Genomic DNA, 19,270 nt, shown 5'->3' with positions numbered 1-19,270 from the left:
GAGCATTATCCGGACAGGGGGCTCTGTAATTACAGTAACTGTTGAAGGGAAAAATATTAACCCAGCGCGGCATGGCTGGCTCGATTACCGCACTCGCATAGCAGGATTTGAAATGACTGAGCATCGACCATCCTCAGCGTTCTAGACATCTACGAGCATCTAGAAAGAAATACATCTAGGTAGAAATACATCGTGGCCTAATAGACACGGTATACAATTTGTGGTTTTAAACCATGGTTTGGTTGATCATTCGAGGTCTTTTCCGCGCCTCCGGCAATGTTGTCCCGCAAATAAGCGAGCATCATCCCGCTCTGCATGGTCTCCACTCACCCCGACACTCATCCCTTCAGAATTCCCCTGCGGATCCCTTTTTTCGAAAAATAAACTGCCCAGAGATGATTTGAAATCAAAGAAGACGACTATAGAATACCCCTTCTTCCTTGGTTCCGAGCTTTCTGCTTTTTATCTAAGAAACTGAGCTGAAAATGTCGGCTTTTACTTACGGACTTGATGATCCAGAATATATCAAGAAATTGAAGGCAACCGATGCTCCCCAATCTGAAGGGAGGACAAGACCTGGGAAGAAGCCAGCAAGAGCTGATGAAGAATTGATACACGGGTTCAAAATTTAGTCTGATAAGGGTAGTAAGGGCTTATTAATCGGGCAGCCCCTAACCCTAAGCCTAGACCAAGGGTAGTACGAATCCTAGGGTTATATTTTTGAACCCTGAAAGTCCGCTCATGAGCTGGAAATACGAAATCGTCGACGAGAACGAAACAAGAAAGGTCAACAACTTAGGCGAAAACAGTTTAGTGAGACAACAGAGAAGCTTAGAAAGCAAGTTGAGGAGCTAGAAATTGAAAATGCTAACTTGTTACGAGGATTAACATTCATTTTTCGCCATTGTTCCTCCTAAAAATAAAGCAGTTTCAAATAGAAATACATGGAAAATGTAAATCCTTTCCCAAGGAGCTAGATATTGAATCGTTGATCAAGCAGCGAGATCAAATCGTGGCCACATTTATTCGCCAATCTTGGGCTCAAGAAATCATCAAAAAGACTCTCAAAGTCAACAATAATCCGAATCCAAAAGAAACGAAGCCAAAACCAGTGACGTCGCTCATCCAAACTTCGACAATCACACTCGTCAAGTTTACTGACGAACAACAAGCTCAACTCTTACAAAGTAAAAGAAAAAAATGCATGATCATCATTTTCAAAATGAATTCTAGTGCAAGTTGCGAATCATGCCGTCGAACCGATGATCGTAAAGAAAGAAAAAATCGATGATGATGATGATCATGATAAGCCAATACCCGACCAAAAAGTGCCAATTTCGTCAGTGAAGCAAGAATCTGAGTTAATCGTCAAAACTGAGCAAGAATTCTTCGACAACTAACAACACTGAAATCATCTTCTTTCGGATGCTTTCCTTAGTTTTTTTTTTAATTTCTTCCTTATTTTGTCAAATTTCTCTAAAGTTCACTTATCTGTCACTTTACTGCATGCAAAAATTATTTTTTTAGATATTATGATAAAACTGAATTATTATTTAATAAATATTAAATAGATACGAAGAACAATGACAAATGAAAATTTCATAAATATTCATTTTGAAGATAACTGAGAGGTAGCACAGGCAGCGAGTTTTGCAAAAGAACTTGTTGAAGCAATTTTATTTTTTCGACGATATATTGTTTCTGCTCGGCGGAGTAGGGGTTGAAAAAGTCGGTTTTCGTCTTGGCTCGTTTGAAATTGCCGGTGGAGTCGTGGACAATACACTGTATTCGCTCGGAAGCAGTACTGTAACGAGTTGGTAAACGGTCGCTTCAAAGAGGTTACCTTATATCTAGATCGGCATTATTCTTCTTCAAAAAATTTACTACTTCTGTCAAATTGTCCGTAAGATTCTCTTTTAGACTTTCAAAGTATAGAATATGCGCATTTCCATATCCAATTGCTTCAGAATACATTTTGAGCCAGCGATTTGCCATCGTCTTCACATGGCTTTCCCAAAGAAGGCTCTAAAAGGCCAATTATAGCTTAGATATTTAATAATTCTTTTTTTTATTGATAATATTTAGTAGTATGAAAATTATCAGTACGTCATCATCAGCTTTTAGAGTCCTTTCTATTTTTTAGATGATATCGATAAAATTTTCAAATGCTGAAAAAATGCCATCCAATTCGATCTAGTACCTAAATTTATCAAAAATATACTTACTGAAAATTTCTCTATTGGCGCATGTCCTGTATGCCCTCGCCCGTTTTTTCGATTGAATTCGGAGATGATTGCATCGAACGGATTCCGTATCAGTAAAATATGCCCTGCCGAGTTTTTCTGCGGACGATGGATTTTTACAACGATGGTGTTTCCAGCATTTGGCGACTCGTATTCGCCCAAAAGCCACCGCGGTACAATGATGCATCATTTGCCACGGCTCCTGAAAGAGTTTAAACTTTCGACTTTAGTAAGTGAAAGTATTTACCTGTATAAAAGCCAGTAGCACGCTCAATAAGATACCTAGTCCATGTGTTTCCTTTAAGAAGGTTACTCTCACTTTCGTAAGACAACAGGAGATTAAACGAATAACAACCCGGGAAGCTTCGAATCCAATAAAGTTATTGTCAAATCTTCTTATATAAAATTCCGTAAGACTTCACCGCTTTCTTTAGAATTCTCTTCACTGGACCATAAAAAGAAAGGAATATACACTTAGCTGAAATAATTCTTTTTAATTTCTGAAAGATGAAAATAAGCATCTTTTTTGTGCCTTTTTCTCAATCTTATCTAGGACCAGAAACGAGATTTTATCGCGGAAAGCCCTATCAGGTAAGAAAACAAATTCTGATGATTTTTTAATTGCAATTAGGATTTTGCTCGAACGCAGAGTTGGCGAGTGGATGGAGAGATGATGTACCGATCAATTTATAAGCGAGGAAATCTCGTCAACGAACTTGCATCAGAAATAATCACCCTTCAAAAACAGTACATTCGGCATCGAAACGGCCAAGGGCATCATGCCGACCCGTAAGAATGAATAAATTCAACCTCTTTCCTGATCCAGGCAAAGACGAAAGCATAATCTTGCTAAACTGTCCTTCTTGCCCAAGCGTTACATTCGTGCATCTTGTGTCTTCTAGTGTCGTTCTGTAGACAGAAATCCGATCGTCTCCGCCGCATCTTTCTTCTGTCGGGTCATCCAAGCATGGGAAAAAGCACTCGCCAGGGTCGACAGGGTCGAATTGAGATTTAGGAATTTCGTCTGAGAAGCAAAAGCAGGATTTCCATTCTAGAGCGGCGAGAAAATGACCTTTTGCAGCACAATCAAATAAGCACTGACTTTTATTTGGTTCTCAAAAAATTGCCTAGAATTTTTTAACCAATCGGAAGCCTGGATTCTGCCAACCGGCCAATCAGCATCCGAGTAACCCCAACCCTTGAAATAAAACTATTAAAAACCAAGTCCTAAAAGTCGTCTCAAATTTTCTTTCTTCCAGCCCTTCTCTAGTTTTAGACTTGTAACATCCTCTCGGTTCGCCCCATTTTGAGCTCTTTTCGCTTCCATTTTCTTGAGAATACGGTTTTCTCGAGAGCAAGGAATCCAGTCGATGTTCGCTTATAAGACCAGCGTATTGAAAGACAGCAAAAAAGACGAAGCCAACCCAAGAAAGTCCTGTTAGATATTTGCTTACTAATAAGAGTTTTAAAATTGCTAAGGAGCATAATTTATAATTTATATAATAATTTTTCAAAAAGCTTTTTTTTTAATTTTTTATCATGGAAAAAATTTTTTGTTGAAAAAAATTTTGAATTTTAACAAATAAAATAATGAATTTTCACCAAGACAATCATCAAATTAAAAATAATTAAGTAATTAAAATAATAATTTGATAAATCAATTTTTCTGGCGAAAAAAATTTAAAGACGTCTTGCCTCGCAGATGATAAAATTTGTTTAACGAAATTTGTTTGATTGCAAAGTTCTTCATTTTTTTTAAACTCTATCACTTGAATCATACTCTTATAAAGGCCATCGTTTATGATCCCCGCCAATCGTCAAGAGCTCGAATTTACGGCCAAGAAAATAATAACTGCTCTTAGTTTTCTCTAATCAAGCGTTATTTACGTTTGAGTTTATTTTCTAGCGTGGGATGAGAGAAGAAAGTCGGGCGAAAAGGCTAGTGATAGGCATTAAGTCTTGAGGATGACATTTTGCTGTCATTTCAAGTAAAATCACCGAGAAGGTAAGGCGGCCCCAGGTAATGTTGTGAGTAATTGACTTGTGGTTACGCTCAGCCATTTAAGTAAACTGCTGGTCAAGGGAGAAGTTTGAAGGCTTCGATCTAGTTCAAGCCGGTTTTTTGATAATGGAGTGACACCCTTAATTTATTTTATAAATCTTCTTACAGAACACTGACTTAGGTTTTCAATTCATTTTTTTTATTATTTTTTCTCTCTTTCTCAGAAATTTGGACTCCGCTGAGTTCGGTCAGGAAAATCAGAAAAACCGGTTGGCCAGCATAATTGCAAACTCGCTCATTTCAGCCTTCGAAAAGCTGTTCTTGTTGTTGTCATAGTTGGCGTGAGAGCTGATCTCGTAGAAGCTGTTCTTGTCGACTTTGAATAGAAAACGCATGTTGTGGTACATTTCGAAGATCTCAGAATACTCCAGGACGTCTAGAAATAGTGAGTCATAATTTAAATTTGCGATTGTTTTCACCGTTGTGGTCAAAATCAAAGATGTCGACGAGAGTTGCACCGACGTTTGCGTAGAAGCCAGCAAAGGCTTTTTTGAACTCGCTTTTTACAAGAGCCTTGTCGCCGTTGACATCGAATTTTTCGAAATTTTTGGTGATGAATCGCGCAGCGAATTGAGAAACTGAAGAGTGAGTTCTGCTCTATTTTTGCTGTTGAAACTTACAAAAGTTTGTGTCTTTCCATTCGCAAGAGGCAATCGTGTCTTGATCAATTGTTTTTCCATCAGCGCATTTTTGGAAATCTTTGTTGATTTGCTTGTCCCACTTTCCATTCCACTAAAAAACGATAAAAGATCTGAGTCGGCAATCTTTGAAAACCTGAGTCAGGGTTTGAAAATCCTAAATGAAACCGCCGCGGCTTCGAAAATTTTCATAACAATTGATTTTTTTTGCAAAGCCGCTCACGGCTTTATTTCTACAAAAGCCGCTACGCGGCTTTTATTGAAGATCTTACATATCCTGACTCAGGCTTTTTCCACAGGTCTCCGAACTCAGAAACACACCGTAGCGAGGAGATCATCAGTGTTGTTATTTCGTCCACTGTTCATCCAAAAATTGCTCTCTGCGACTTGAAAGAGTCTCCAATTTTCAAAAAGCGCCTGGTCGAAAAAGTCGAAATCGTTTGGTCGAAACTGATTCGAATGGAATGGTTGACGATCGTGGTAGTGATCAGCAGCTCGCCCATGGTGAGGGTTTGGGTGGAAAGGACGGTCGTTGTTGGCGTTTTTATTCGGGTAGAAGTTCTTGTTCATCGGTGCACTGCCCTGCCGGCCATTTTGGCTCCACTAGAAAATGTTTATTTGGTTGCTGAAAGTTTTACCTGTCGCTCGAAGTCGTTGTGGTTTGGCTGTCGTTGGTCGAATCGTCTATGGAAATCATTATAGCCCTCAGCGACGAGGATTAACCCTGCCGCTAAAAGCAACATTTTAGGTGGACCCGTTTTTGAAAATGGGAAAATCAGAAAAGTACCGCGAGTTTATATAGGGAAGAGTACTGAACTTGTCGCAAGGTCAAAAAGAACAAACAACCAGAGTACCGAAAATTCAAGCTGCGATTGTGAACTCAACGCGGGGTGGAAGATGGCAAACATTGTTTTTGAGTGAACTTGAGCAGTTTGAACTCAAAACGACCTTTATTTTTGCGCTCATTTTCGGTGACTTTCCGTTAAAATTTCTTCCCCAGCATGAAACAGAAATAATTCGAATCTTCATTTAGTGAATGGAAAAATAATTAACCAAAAATGCATCGATTATATAATATAATTTATATTTATAGAAAATAAAAAATGAATTATGAAATAAAATTAAGATATCGTTCAAAAATGGCAATTTTGCAATTTTTTTGAATTATAAAAGCCGCAATTTTGAAGCTTTACGAAAAATATCAAAAGAAATTTCCTTCGCCAACTCAAAATCGTCAATTTCAGATCGAACGATTGAGTTCTTTTCGTAAATGAACCCGAAAGAAGAGTGAGTTTCTGAACTCTTGAATTTGAACTCAAGAAAGAATGTTTAACCACCCGTAATCGATATCTCTACTGAACTCGTCGTTGACCTGGTTGAGTAAGCAAACTCCTGGGCCTATTTAATCGAATAGTTTTTCATAAAAAAATCAAGCAACTCAGAAAAATGAAGCTTGAAATCGCAACTTTAATCTCAGCTTCCGCTGCTTACGGGAACTTTTGGGGCGATGGAGGTCAATTCATGGTAAGTCAAAATCTTGATTTCTTTCGTCTATTTTCCATTAAGTGGCGCGGAAATGGATTTTTCCCGATGAACAATCATTTCGACTTCTACCAGGGAAACAACTACAATAACATGGGCCGATTCTTCGGAAATGATCGCTTCATGGATTACTACAATGGATACGTAAGTCAATTTCTCATCAAAAGGAATACCCTTTCGGTGGGATTAGGGTTAGCCAAGAACCTTAAATTAAAAAAAACTTTAGTGGGGCGGCCGCGATAAAATGCGCCACTACAACCAGCGGCACTCTTTCAACCAGTGGTGGCCACAAAACTGGTTCCGCGGAGACTACCAATGGAACATGAGCCCTGCTTATAATCACTATGGCAACAACTGGATGGGACGATCTTTCTACGGAAACGATCGATTCTACGACAACCAGTTCTCCCGACACTCCTACGGCCACTATCACTACTGGATGAACAACAACAACCAATGGATAGATCAATACAACTACCAAGGAAACTGGATGAACAACTACCGATACGGCATGAGCCCAGCCTACAACTTCTACGGCAACAACTGGATGGGCCGCTCATTTTACGGAAGCGATCGATTCTACGACAACCAGTACTCCCGAAGCTTCTATGGCAACAACAACTACTGGATGAACCGACAGTTCTACGGAAATAACAACCGACATTTCAACAACTTCTACAACAACAACTGGATGAGCTTCGGAAACAGCTTCTACGGACAGGAGTCCTTCTTCCAGATGGCTGAGCAGTTCTTCTGGCGAAATTCTGAGTGGAACAGCGACAATGCCGACCGAGTTCTTCGATCGGTAAGAAATCCTTTTCAACTTCACAAGATTATTTTTCCCTAGTGGCAAGGAAAATGGGACCAGTCAATGTACCGGTCCTTCGAAATGTGCGGAAGCGGACAGTTCGTCGACTACCAAATGATGACTCATTGCCACTGGACTTCAGACTCCGACATGAACATGGACTTTTGTAAGTCTCCTTTTCCATTTATCAAAGTTTCACGGTATTTTTAGTCTCCCACTTTGCTCCTCGATACATCAGCATGCACTTCCAATACTTCGACATGAACAGAGACGGCCGACTCAACCCAGAAGAGTTCCGACGCGCCTGGGCTGGATTCTACTCCACTGTCGGTTCCACCATCGTTGATATGTTCGACCGAGACCACAACGGTAAACCACAATTAATCCTCTTTCCTCTTAATCTTCCGTCCAGACATGATCGATGCCTACGAGATGCACGACTTCCAATACTACATGAACTTCTTCTACCCATCTTCCTTCCGATTCGCCCAGATGAGCCGATTCTTCAACAACAACATGTACTCCTTCTCCAAGTGGGACATGACCTAATTCGCTCTCCAGAATACTAACCGATGGTGGTGAACTATTTTTCCTGTCCAAATTGAGTCAATCTGAGAAAATTGAAAACAATAAAGATAAATTTTCGGACAAAAAAGCTCTTTAAAAAGCCACCCTAACCAGGGTTCGGTAGCATGCAAAGAAAACCTTAGTCAGTGTTCTGAAGAGCGGCGTTTCATTGAACTCTTTTAGAACACTGACTCAGATTGTCGAATGGGGCGCCTGCTTGCCCTTCATCGTGCCGAGGCGATGAGTACAACAAGTATTTTTAGTAAAAATCGGCGGTGGGAAAGGTGAAGCAGAAGAGCTGACATATTCAAACGGAGACAACCTGCTGAAGTGTCAGACAAGCAGTCGTGACGACGATTCTCATAAATAAGCACTCTTTTTCCAGAACTCACATCTTCAAACTTGCCTTTTTCTCTTTTAGAGAGAAGTCAGTATGGTTATTGAAGAAGAAATACCGGTAGAAGCCCGGGCGAGTCAGATAAAGCAGCCTAAGATTCAGGTGAAAAAGACAAAAAGCAACAGTAAATAACTAGTTTTTAAAGTGCCTGGACTGCCACTGCATTGGCGTTCTAAAGCTTGTAGGTGACAATGTCTACTTGGTCCCAGAAAGTGTTTTAACCACAAGAAGCATACGCACGCGAAAACGAGACTTGAAGGATCGGTTGTCTGACGGATAAAATGACTTATAAACATATTTATTTCTATATGATATAGAAAACAGATGACCCCTTGTTAGAAACCACCAACATGGAAAATATTAAAGAAATTGAACCCGGCAGAACATGGTTTCTCAACGCCTTCTCAGCAAATGTTCTATCTTGGGAATGGTTCGATCTTCTGGATGACCATCATCCTCATCAGTAAGTTTTGTCGGTTGTCACTCATTTATTCAAACATTTCAGCAAACTGGTACTCTCTTCAAAGATTCCGAGGAGAACCGACTTTTCTGACATCCACCTGTCACCGAAACTACAAACAATGCGTTCAAATAGCGACGATGGATTACTGCGGCCATTTGATGAAGCAATGCCACGAGACTGAAGCAGAGTTGCAAGTTTTCTGACCTTTGTAAAGATTTGCTGAATGAAGCTAAGCTGAGTGGGTCTCCTTCAGAGGTCATTGAGTTGAGCTGAGCTGACCATTTTGAATTTAGCTGAGCTCACAGTTTTAAGAGCAAGCACTAATTCTCCCACTTTTGTCAAAAACTGAGCTGATAGGTCAGGAATAACTCCTGATTCCCACTACACTAAGTATCGTTGCTTCTCTAATAGATCCTGCGGCTCTCTAGAATAATCTTCGAGTATAACTGGAAATAGGTGTGTATTTCAAGTTGAGTTAGATAGAACTGAGTGCAGTGCAAAACAGCGGCGGCGCCTCGATCCTTATCAGATCATAACGGCTTCTTGCTGACCTAACAGCTCCCCCAGTCTTCAAGTCTTCTGACGATTGGAGACTCTAGAAAAGAAAGAAGAAGTGTAGAGGTGATAAGTAGCAGAGGAGTAGCAGCAGATGAGAGTAGAAACGGAGCGGCCGGCGATGAGTCAGCGGCGCGCGAAAGAGCGAATCACAGCGCAGCCAGATGCAGAGAACTCGGAGAGCGCAAACTTTTGCCCGACGATTTTGATGAGTCAGTGACGGCGCGCTCAGCCAATCAGAGACGAGTAGAGCTAATACGACTTTTTCTTCGGATCAACTTCAATTCTGCTTGTCTTTTTGCGATTCCTGCTAGATTTTCGCTGTCTACTTGCTTCTAATTTAGAGAAATGTTCGACAAGCGCCGGAATCGGTCCCGAAAGAGTTCCAGAAAGATCAAGAGAAGTTTGTGAAGCTCGGCGAGAAGAATTCGACGAAGCTGGAAGATCCAAAGTTGCGGAGCGAGGTCGTTTCGGTCGAGTTTGCGTTGAGGTAGGTCCAGCTTTCCGCTTTTTGCTTCCGGAACTTACTTTTTTCTCAGTCGGCCTCCCAAGTTTTGGAAGTAAATCATGGCCTTCCGAATAAGTTCCAGCTGCATTTTCTGGACGGTTTTCATCGGAGTTGAGCGAGTCGGAAACAGAAGATTCTAGTATTTCGAGCTCACGCTGCAACTCGGAATTTCGAAGATGAGCCAGTCTGTCAGGTACGTAACGCAAGTGCGCGCGGTGAACCCAATCGTAATTCTGCTTCTGATCCTTGATTTTGACAACATGTTCAGATGCAGTAACGACTTCGAACGGTCCAATCCAGTCGTATCCTTTGGACTTTGCTGCTTTGGCGACCGGGCGGAACAGAGTAACCTGGTCTCCAGAATTGAGTGGTCGAGCACGATGAGCCTTTTTCAACCTTCTTTCCAGCGCTTCATCCGCGGCCTTGTTGGCGACTTTTGCGAGCGAGTGGAGAAGTTGAAGACGTTCTCGGATCATCTTGCCATAAGAAGATGGAGAAGGCGAGCTCAAATCGGGATCGTGGATGGTTTCTTGGACAGTGAGACGCGGCCGGCGACCAGTAACTAGAGAATGTGGCGACTGACCTGTACCAGAATTCTTGTGGCTGTTCATGTAGGCGCACGCGTATGGTACTGCATCGATCCAAGTCATGTTTCGCTCGTGTTGTAGCATGAAAACGAAGGACTTGAAGCTGCGGTGGGCTCGTTCCAGGTTTCCTGTGCTCTGTGGGCGATAGGCAGTGTGCTGTTTTGCGACGATGCCCAGCTGCTTAGTCATCTCATCCATTGTAGCGGAGACGAACGCAGTTCCGCGATCGCTTGAGACGATCTTCGGAATGATCTGGTGCCGCAGAACAACTTCGTCGACTATTGTACGAGCAGCATCGATCGCGCGCTCGCCGGGAACGACCTTGGCGATGAAATAGCGGGTGAAGCTGTCGAGAATTGTACAAACGAAGCGCTTGCCGTTACACTTGTCGAAGACGGTAAAGTCAATGTAGATGACTTCGAAGGGTCTCTCGCCGCGTTTACAGTGACCGATGTTTGGGGACGAGACGTGACCTTGGTTACCTTTCTTCTTGGCACAAATGACACACGAGGCGACGTAGTTTTTGATGTCATCATCCATGCTGGGCCACCAATACGATTCTAGAGAATCAGCGACTCGACTGGCGCCTGGATGAGCTGAATCATCATGGGAAATGCGGAGAAGCCGGCGAACATGCTCTGGAGGGAGAACCTGGCGATGCTTGCCGTCCTTAACATGGAGCAGAAGATCTGTGCGCTGGCAAATTTTGAAATGTGGCCAGTTGACGCGGAAAATGTCGTAGTTGTGATCTTTCCTGTCAAGTTGGATCGACTTTGGCTCTCGCTGGAAGCTGGTAACTGCTTTGATGAGGCCACCGATGCTGAAGTCGGCGCGCTGATCGCTGGCGAGTTTGAAGTAGTCCTCGACGCGGGTGTTGAGGATGAAACTGCCGCTTCTAGTGATGAAAGCACTGGTAAGTCCTTCTGTAAGGAGCTTCTCAGATGTACCAACAGGGCAACTAACTTGCTGTTTAGTACACCAACTTGAGACGTAGGCGCGCAGACCATTTCCGAAGTCTGCAAACTTCCCGGCTGGCACGTGAACATCCTTGTGGACTGGTTTCTTGAGCCCAAATGGCCGAGAGAAGAAGTCAGCCCAGACGTTTGGCTCACCTGGGATGTATTCCACAATAAACCTGTACGAAGATAGCTCATCCATCCATCGGCTAAGCTTCGCGTTTTTGTGGTCGACAGAATCAATGTACTGGAGGGCTGCATGGTCGCATTTGACGACAAACGGACGACCGCGAAGGAAGTAATCAAATCGGCGAATGCCGAATAAGATGCCGTAGGCCTCCCTTTCGGTCGTTGACCACCTGGTTTCCACAGCTGTGAACGTCCGAGATGCGACGCCTTCTCTTTTCCGTCGACGAGCTGGAGCAAAACGGCGCCAACAGCAATTTCGCTAGCGTCAGTGACCAATAGGAAGTCGCGCTCTGGATCTGGATAGGAGATGACTGGACTAGTCTTGAGTCGCTTCTTCACCAAGTCGAATTTGCACTGCGCTTCCGGCGACCAGTAGAATTCACCGTCGCGATTCAACTTGTTGAGCTCGTGGACCAGCTGGGAGAAGCAGTTCGTGTCGATGCGCTCGTGAAGTCTCGTCTCGAGAAACTCCCGAATAAAGGTCAACCGACCAAGTAGACATCGAAGTTCTGTCCTTGTTGTTGGTGGTTTGAGCGAGTCAACCCCTTGTGCATGATCAGGATCGATGCTCATACCTTCTGGACTGATAACGCGGCCCAGAAATTTGACCGATTTCGCCAGAAAATGGCACTTGCCTGGATGGAGCCGCAAGCCGAACTTTCTTGTAGCTTGAAACAGGCTGCGTAGCTTCTGTACATACGCGCTGAACGTTGGTGCACACAGCAGTACATCGTCGATGTAGATGTAAAGTCCTTCGCGGTCAGTGATGGACTCGAGTGCTTCGCCAACGCATCGACTGAATATCTGGCCCGCACACGTCAGTCCAAACGGCATCTTCCTATACTGCCAGGTCTTCCCTCGCCAGGTGAACGCAGTTTTGTGGCGGTCTTGCTCGTCGATGAGGATCTGCCAATATCCGCTACGGTAGTCGACAGAAGCTAAGTACATGTTCCCAGGTCGGATTTCGTTGAAAATTTCCCGGAGCGAGGGCATGCTGTATGGATCAGGGTCCTTCAAGACGCGGTTTAGTGTATCCTTGAAGTTGGCTACTACGCGTGGACTTCCATCTTTCTTATCGACGACGTGGATAGGAGTGTTGAAGCCTTTTGGATCTTTGCATGGTTCGATTACGCGGGTCGTGTCCATTTCGTCCATTTTACCGTCGACTGCAGCTTGGTTTCTGAACTGTATCTGGTGCTGCTTGCGCGATGCCGATTTTCCATTTGTAGGGATACGGACTGGATGAATGAACTCGCCCAAAGGATCTTCGTCGCTGCCAAAGATGTCATCAAACTCGACGCACAGCGTGCTAACCGTTCTGAGTTCTTGAGCATCTTCCCAGGAGGTGGGCAGTGTCAGATTCTTCTTCGACTCGAGCCAGGCGCAGAGTTCATCAGTACTTGCGCTTAGATCAGGTTTGTCTCGATGAGGCGGTTGTTCAGAAGTAACAGTGTCTTTTCTAGCAGTGGAACTCGATTCGACAGCCAGAGACGCATTTTCGCCTCCCTCGCCGTATAAATGAGTACCGGCGCTCAGTACATTAGTTCCAGACGAAGGTGGTTCCTCAAGAACAAGTAGCTGGGCGTTTGAAGTTTCTCGCGTCGCGTTCCAGGGATCACTGCGGTAGCCGTTGATTCCGAACTTATGAGTCGTTATGTCGGTACCAGGACCAAGTCGACGTTGAACCACGATTTCTGTTCCGGTTCGCCCAAAACTGACACAAGAAGGATGATCAATTACCGTGCGACCAATCAAACATGGAGTATTCTTATGGTCGGTAACGATAACCTTGATGTCGTTGAAGGTAGCGTCGCCAATTATAACGTCAGTGATGAATTCTCCGACAGCCTTGCTTTTGCCGTTTACACCGTTGATGACAATGTCCGAGTCGTCAAGATTCCAGCGATGGTTTTTTGTTGTCGCCTTGACTGTTTGAGTTCTTTTTGTTCCAGGAGCCGTTCTTGGCGCCGAAAGCAGCGGAATCCTCATTGGTCATGTTAGCCGGAAGACGGTCAATCAGCAACTTAGCCTTGTTGTAGACTTGCTGTGGAGAACGACAAGAATCAACGGAGTCGCAGAGTTTGAGCGCGACCGTCGGATACAGCTCGGCGATTTTCATGTAAGCCAGGCATGCGCTGTAGAGATCAGAAAGCTCATGCGCTTTAACAGGGCAAGAACACTTACTAGCAGTTTTAGGTTCTACTCCGGCCTCGACTTTGACAAAAGCAGCGGAAGAAGCAGTGATGTCGATGACTTCAGCCTTCTCGGCTTCGGCATTTTGGCGATACAGACGCTCTACTTGACGATAAGCACGCTTCTGTGCCTCGCTGAGCTCGGAAATGAAGGCTTGGAGGCCCTTATTCTTCTGGAACTTGACGTCGTGCGGTCTTCGTAGCTCCTGGAAGATGCTCAGCTTGCTACTGTACATGGTTTCGATGGCTTCTAGCAGCTCGGCTACTGTGGTCGTCTTTAGATTTTGGCGATGAAAGGACTGGTTGACCGACGCATCAAAGTATTTCTTGGCTGTACGGACCAAGACCTTCTCTGCTTCTTCTTTTTTATCATCATCCAAGTGGTCGATGTAGTCGACTTTTGCCTGTCTGATCTTGGCGATCCAAACTTCTACTTTGTCGGCATCACTCAAGTCAGTGGTCTTTTCAAGATCGAATACATGCCTGATCTCGACGAGATGTGCAGCTGATTCGCCAGATTTGGCTGGGGTAGACTTCATGGACTGCAATTGCGCAGAGATGATGGCGAGACGGTCGGAAGCTTCTTTGACGTCGGCGGTCTTTTCCGTGTCAGTAAAGTTGTCGCCGATGAACTTGCCGAATTCCCCAACCCATTTCTGAAGGTTGGCTCGACTCGCGTTTTTCAAGTCATCAATGGGCATGGAGAGTTGCCATAGAACTGTCATCGCTGCTGGTGAGAGGTGCGCGGCGCAGCGAGGTCAGTCAGTCCAAGATTCAGTTGTTGAACCCTTTTCAGAGTCCGTTCGGAGGTGGCGGGAGTGCTCGTTGAGATCGTTCGATGAAGTTGATCGGAATCAGCAACGGCAACGGAGACTTGTTGTTCAGGTGGCGGCTAAAGTTGGAGCGAGGACACTGCTAACCGACTTTTCTACCTGCGATTACCCCGGATTTCAAGTTTGGAGAACTTAAAATCCTTGTCTAGGGGTAATTTTATGAGCAAATGCAGCGAAGAGCGCCACGAAGAAGTTTCAAGTCGTCGAATTCTAGAGGTGGTCCAGAAGAATGTACGTGGTCGGCTTAACTTGCGGGCAGTATCAGCGAAAAAGGTTCGTGTACCTGCGTTGACCCCGTAAAATAAGCTGGTCAGGCTTTTATTTTACTTTTAGGGGCTTTGAAGAGCAAATGCAGGCGTTCGAGTTCACGATCTGCGGCAAAGAAAGAAGTACCAGTAGTTCAAGTGGTCCGAGAGCGTCGAGTTAAGCGGTTGTAGATGGCTGGAAGTCTGAATTCACGCCAGTACCAGACAGCGCTAGAACAGTACCTGCGGTGACCCCGTAAAATAAGCTGGTCGGGCTTTATTTTACTTTTAGGGGCTTTCAAGTGGCGTGCGCAGAACTGCTAACTGTAGCCAAATGAACCCAACGGACGTCAAAGCTCAAGAATCTCCCAGTCGATCGGCCTGGCCGAGTGGTAGGAAAGGCGATCTGAGGATGTGTTACCGGTCGGAACCAGTAGTTCGATGTTTCCAGTGAAGAGTCGAGGTTTGCAAACTTTTGTTCACCAGTTGATAGGTCAGGAATAACTCCTGATTCCCACTACACTAAGTATCATTGCTTCTCTAATAGATCCTGCGGCTCTCTAGAATAATCTTCGAGTATAACTGGAAATAGGTGTGTATTTCAAGTTGAGTTAGATAGAACTGAGTGCAGTGCAAAACAGCGGCGGCGCCTCGATCCTTATCAGATCATAACGGCTTCTTGCTGACCTAACATGAGCACTGAAATGACGCCACGGCCCTACCCTTATTTTGTGAAACGGGAGTAGATCAGTAAGTTTGCAACTCTGAGCTGAAGAGTTTATCCTTCCCGATCCAGTTTCAAAATCGAGCACGCCCAACCTGCCCCGTTAGTTTTCTCAAAAGATGAAAACGAAGTGAACCTTATCCGGTGTCAGAAGAAAAAGTTTTATGACCAAAAAATTTGCCGCCATCTTTGCTCAGAAACTCTCGTTTTGAAATCAACAAAGACTAACCCGATTTCGCCCTGTGAATCCATTTGCTTTGAACTGACTCGATCCTCCGAGTCCGCCGGTGACGTTTGTCCCACTCAAATGTACTGTGCTAATGGATGTCCTTGCCCGTTTTACGAATGTGAGAAATTCGAGTCGCGTCAGAAATTGATTCCTGTTTTTGATTTGCAAAAATTGGAAGACACTGTATGGCCAACGAAGTCTCCAATAGTTCTGACCAGTGTTTGAAAAATGGTGAGCGCGAGCCACGAGCGAGCGCGAGCGAGTGAGCGAGCGCTCATGCTCACTCACTCACGTTGATTTCGAGAACCTTTGCTCGCGCTCGCTCACTCACCATAAAATTCCAAGGTCCCTGCTTGCGCTCAAACGCGCTCGCTCACGGTTATTTTTAATGAAGTCACCCTCATGACAAAATCATTTAATATTTATGAAATCTATCTTGATATAGTCTTTTAATCTCGTAAGAATACACATCATTAATTTATGATAGTTAAAAGTCCTTCAAATTTAAAAGTATTAGAATTTTTCAAGAAATCACTCAATGAAAACGTTGTTGAAAAGCTGCGAGTGAGCGCGACCGAGCGAGCGAGCGCTCACGCTTGCTCACTCATAGAAAAATCCTGGTATCTGCGCTCGCGCTCGCTCGCTCACGAAAAAATCAAAAGAGTCTGCTCGCGCTCGCTCACTCGTGTTAAAATTATGAGGGCCTCTGCTCGCGCTCACTCGCTCACGAGAGTTTTGACCATTATTTCAAACACTGGTTCTGACTTCGACCGCTCAGTCGAGTTCTACCTTGTCAACGTCTGTTCCACCAAACTCACCCACATCTTATTCAACTTCGTCATCGTCGAGTCTTACGACTCTGGCAGTAAATAATTCTGAAGAAAACGATGAATGGGAATCAAACGGAAATATTGAACTTATAACTGGTCGTTGGGCTGGTCGAAAGATCGAAAAAGAAACTTTTCCAATTCTTTTGGACGATTTGGATTCCCAAATTGGACAAAAAAAAATAATTGCTACAAATTTCTTGTTCTCTTATGAGCAGTTTTGAAAATGATTTTCTCGCGTAATTTTTCACTTTTTCCCAAAAAACAATCGGTCAAAACCTTTCAGTCTACAGGAGCAACTTTCCTCAATGGCGAGCATTATTTGGTTGATGCGATCGGAAATTTGATGAGAGTTAAAGAAAACGGCGATGCTCCGATTTTTATCCCTAATCGACTCAAACATATGTGAGTCTTCTGATAAAAATAAATCCATATTTTGCTTGTATAGAGGCTTCTTCGTCTTCCATTTTGGATCTTCTATTGGAACTCATTACATTGAAATTCGCGTGAAAGAAAAAGATCGGCAAGTTTTTCCCGTTGTTGCTATCTGAAAATGGTCAAAAGATGCTGAAAAATTAATAGTAATAAATATTCAATTATTTTATGCTTGATCACGATAAAGCTCTCCAACTGGAAGACCCGATAAATGCTTCTACTACGCACCCGATTATAATTTGAACCGTTTTGAAGAAGCACAAGGTTACATTGCAAGCAATCATTTTAACGCGAAAGTCTCATCTGTCAGCTTCAAAGAACGTTTTTATCTTATGAGTGTTCGAATGGGTGAAAAATGGATCAAACTCTCAACAACACTTGCTTTAAATCGAATCAGGAAGAGCGAAGAACTGGAAAAAGGTTGGAGAAAAGGCGACCATGGATTGCCGGCAGAATTCAGAGACCTTGATCCTATTCACGTGGTCCCTTTGAAACGAGTTTTTTAACTTATTATTTATAAGTTATCAATTATAACTTATGCTAAAAATCTCAACTTCAAAACTCAACGAAAGATTGATGTTGGACGACTGATGCTGATTGTTGTTTCCAGAAGCATTGCACTTTCAAACACTCTATACTCCGTTTTGTTGGAGGCGGACGGAAAATTTTTAACTATTGGCTATGAATGGATCGGTTCTCTTGTAAATTATGGAGGAAAATCTCAGTGTTTCTCGAAGTTATTTGCGGATGATGATCCTTCTTTTACAAACACAGGAGGAATTATTAACGATGAGTGCGAGTACTTTGGAAATGGAGTTATCTATGACGAAAAAGTGGTGATTCAAAACTATGTTTTTGATTTTGTCTTCGAGGTCAAATATAATTTCGGCAAGGATTTTTATATTTATTCAGCATAAAGACGCTCGAATGATTTAAAATCCTTTAAATGACCAAATTTACCTCGAGTTCGTCCAAATAAAGACAAAAAAGAAAATGCACGTGACAAGCAACCCCTATTTTGCTTTTCACGATGATGTTTTTCCCGCTTTTGCGAAAAATTCTGCTGCGCAGCCACGATTTCCTCCTCCGAAATCTTTTGGAGGTATGCTGCCTACCGTATGCAGTTTTAGGAGGACTGAAAATATATTAAAAATCGCATGAGATCTCCTGCAAGTTGCAGGCTACAACCAATTTTTAAGAGACAACGATCGTTCCGGATCGTCATTTTTATGGATTAAAAGAACTTAATCATATTTCTACCATCGAGATGGAAATAAATGGAAGTAGTTTGTTCGAATTCAATATCGATTTTCAGCAGACGTCAGATTCTTTCGAATACGTTAATATTCTTGAATTGAATTTTGATCAAACGACCCTTTTAAAAATCGGAAGTAATAACAATGGGTCTGTTTGGATGGATTCTTCATATTTTGATGAACGAATAATTTTGCAGTCAAATGTGGCACATCTAAGAAAAATCCGATTTTCGTTTGATTTAATTATTTCTGATAACTCATCTTTTGTTGAAGTTTTTGAGGTAGAGTTTGAAATTCTCTAAAATTTTTTCCTTTTAATATTTTTTCATACTCCAAAAGAATGTTAAGAAACAGAACGAAAGAAGCTCGAAAATTGCAATCAGACCCTTTTCAGAAAATAGCCAGAGAAGAAAAGTCCGAATCTTCAAACTTGATCGTACTTCGAAAATTTATAACTTTTTTTACACTTACAAAAATTCAAAGATAAATGTGTTACCGTCTTACTTAATGGAGAATTTTCAACCATATTCGTTACTTCTAGATGGATCAATTGAAAACGAAATATTTATTACACCTCCATCTGATTACAGCTCCCACATTGCTTACTACCTGTACAGATCGAAAATCGCGATGGTAAATGATCAGCTTCACATTTTTGGTGGATTTTTTGATTCTTCTCAAGTAACAAAAAAATTTTAAATGAGTGAAATATTGTTAATACAGATAGGTCGCCTTGATGGTTGTCAATTTACGAAATTATCTATTCGCTTATCCTTCGCTTCCTTTGGCCATTCGGCTTTAACAATCGACGGAGGCAGCAGAGGTTTTCTGATAAATTGTTTTCATTTCTGTATTTTTTAGCTCTGATTTGCTTTGATTATTCCAGTGGGAGGCAATGCCAGTTATTCGATGGATTCTCAGTTGAAACTACCTTTCAAACTAACAATAGACATCTATTAGGAGAATTAGGCTTGTACAAGAATCGCCCAACCGCAATAGGAGGCGAAGATTCAG

General features: G+C 42.9%; 1 protein-coding gene across 1 annotated transcript; it reads right to left on the bottom strand.

Moving 5' to 3' along the window:
• Nucleotides 1-1,585: 1,585 nt before the first annotated feature.
• Nucleotides 1,586-2,543, bottom strand: LOC145704726 (uncharacterized). The gene is made up of 4 exons (XM_081782197.1): nt 2,491-2,543; nt 2,226-2,445; nt 1,844-2,025; nt 1,586-1,804 (listed from the first exon to the last, which is right to left on the bottom strand). The coding sequence occupies exons 3-4, from the start codon at nt 1,993-1,995 to the stop codon at nt 1,600-1,602; spliced, it is 357 nt and encodes a 118-aa protein (XP_081638323.1). The 5' UTR covers nt 1,996-2,025; nt 2,226-2,445; nt 2,491-2,543; the 3' UTR covers nt 1,586-1,599.
• Between the last annotated feature and the right edge of the window lie 16,727 nt (nt 2,544-19,270).

The sequence above is a fragment of the Oikopleura dioica genome, chromosome PAR (genome assembly GCF_907165135.1).
Source record: "Oikopleura dioica chromosome PAR, OKI2018_I68_1.0, whole genome shotgun sequence".
Classification (NCBI taxonomy): domain Eukaryota; kingdom Metazoa; phylum Chordata; class Appendicularia; order Copelata; family Oikopleuridae; genus Oikopleura; species Oikopleura dioica.
Note: the sequence above shows the minus strand (reverse complement) of the source record. Positions and strands in the feature narration are given on the sequence as shown.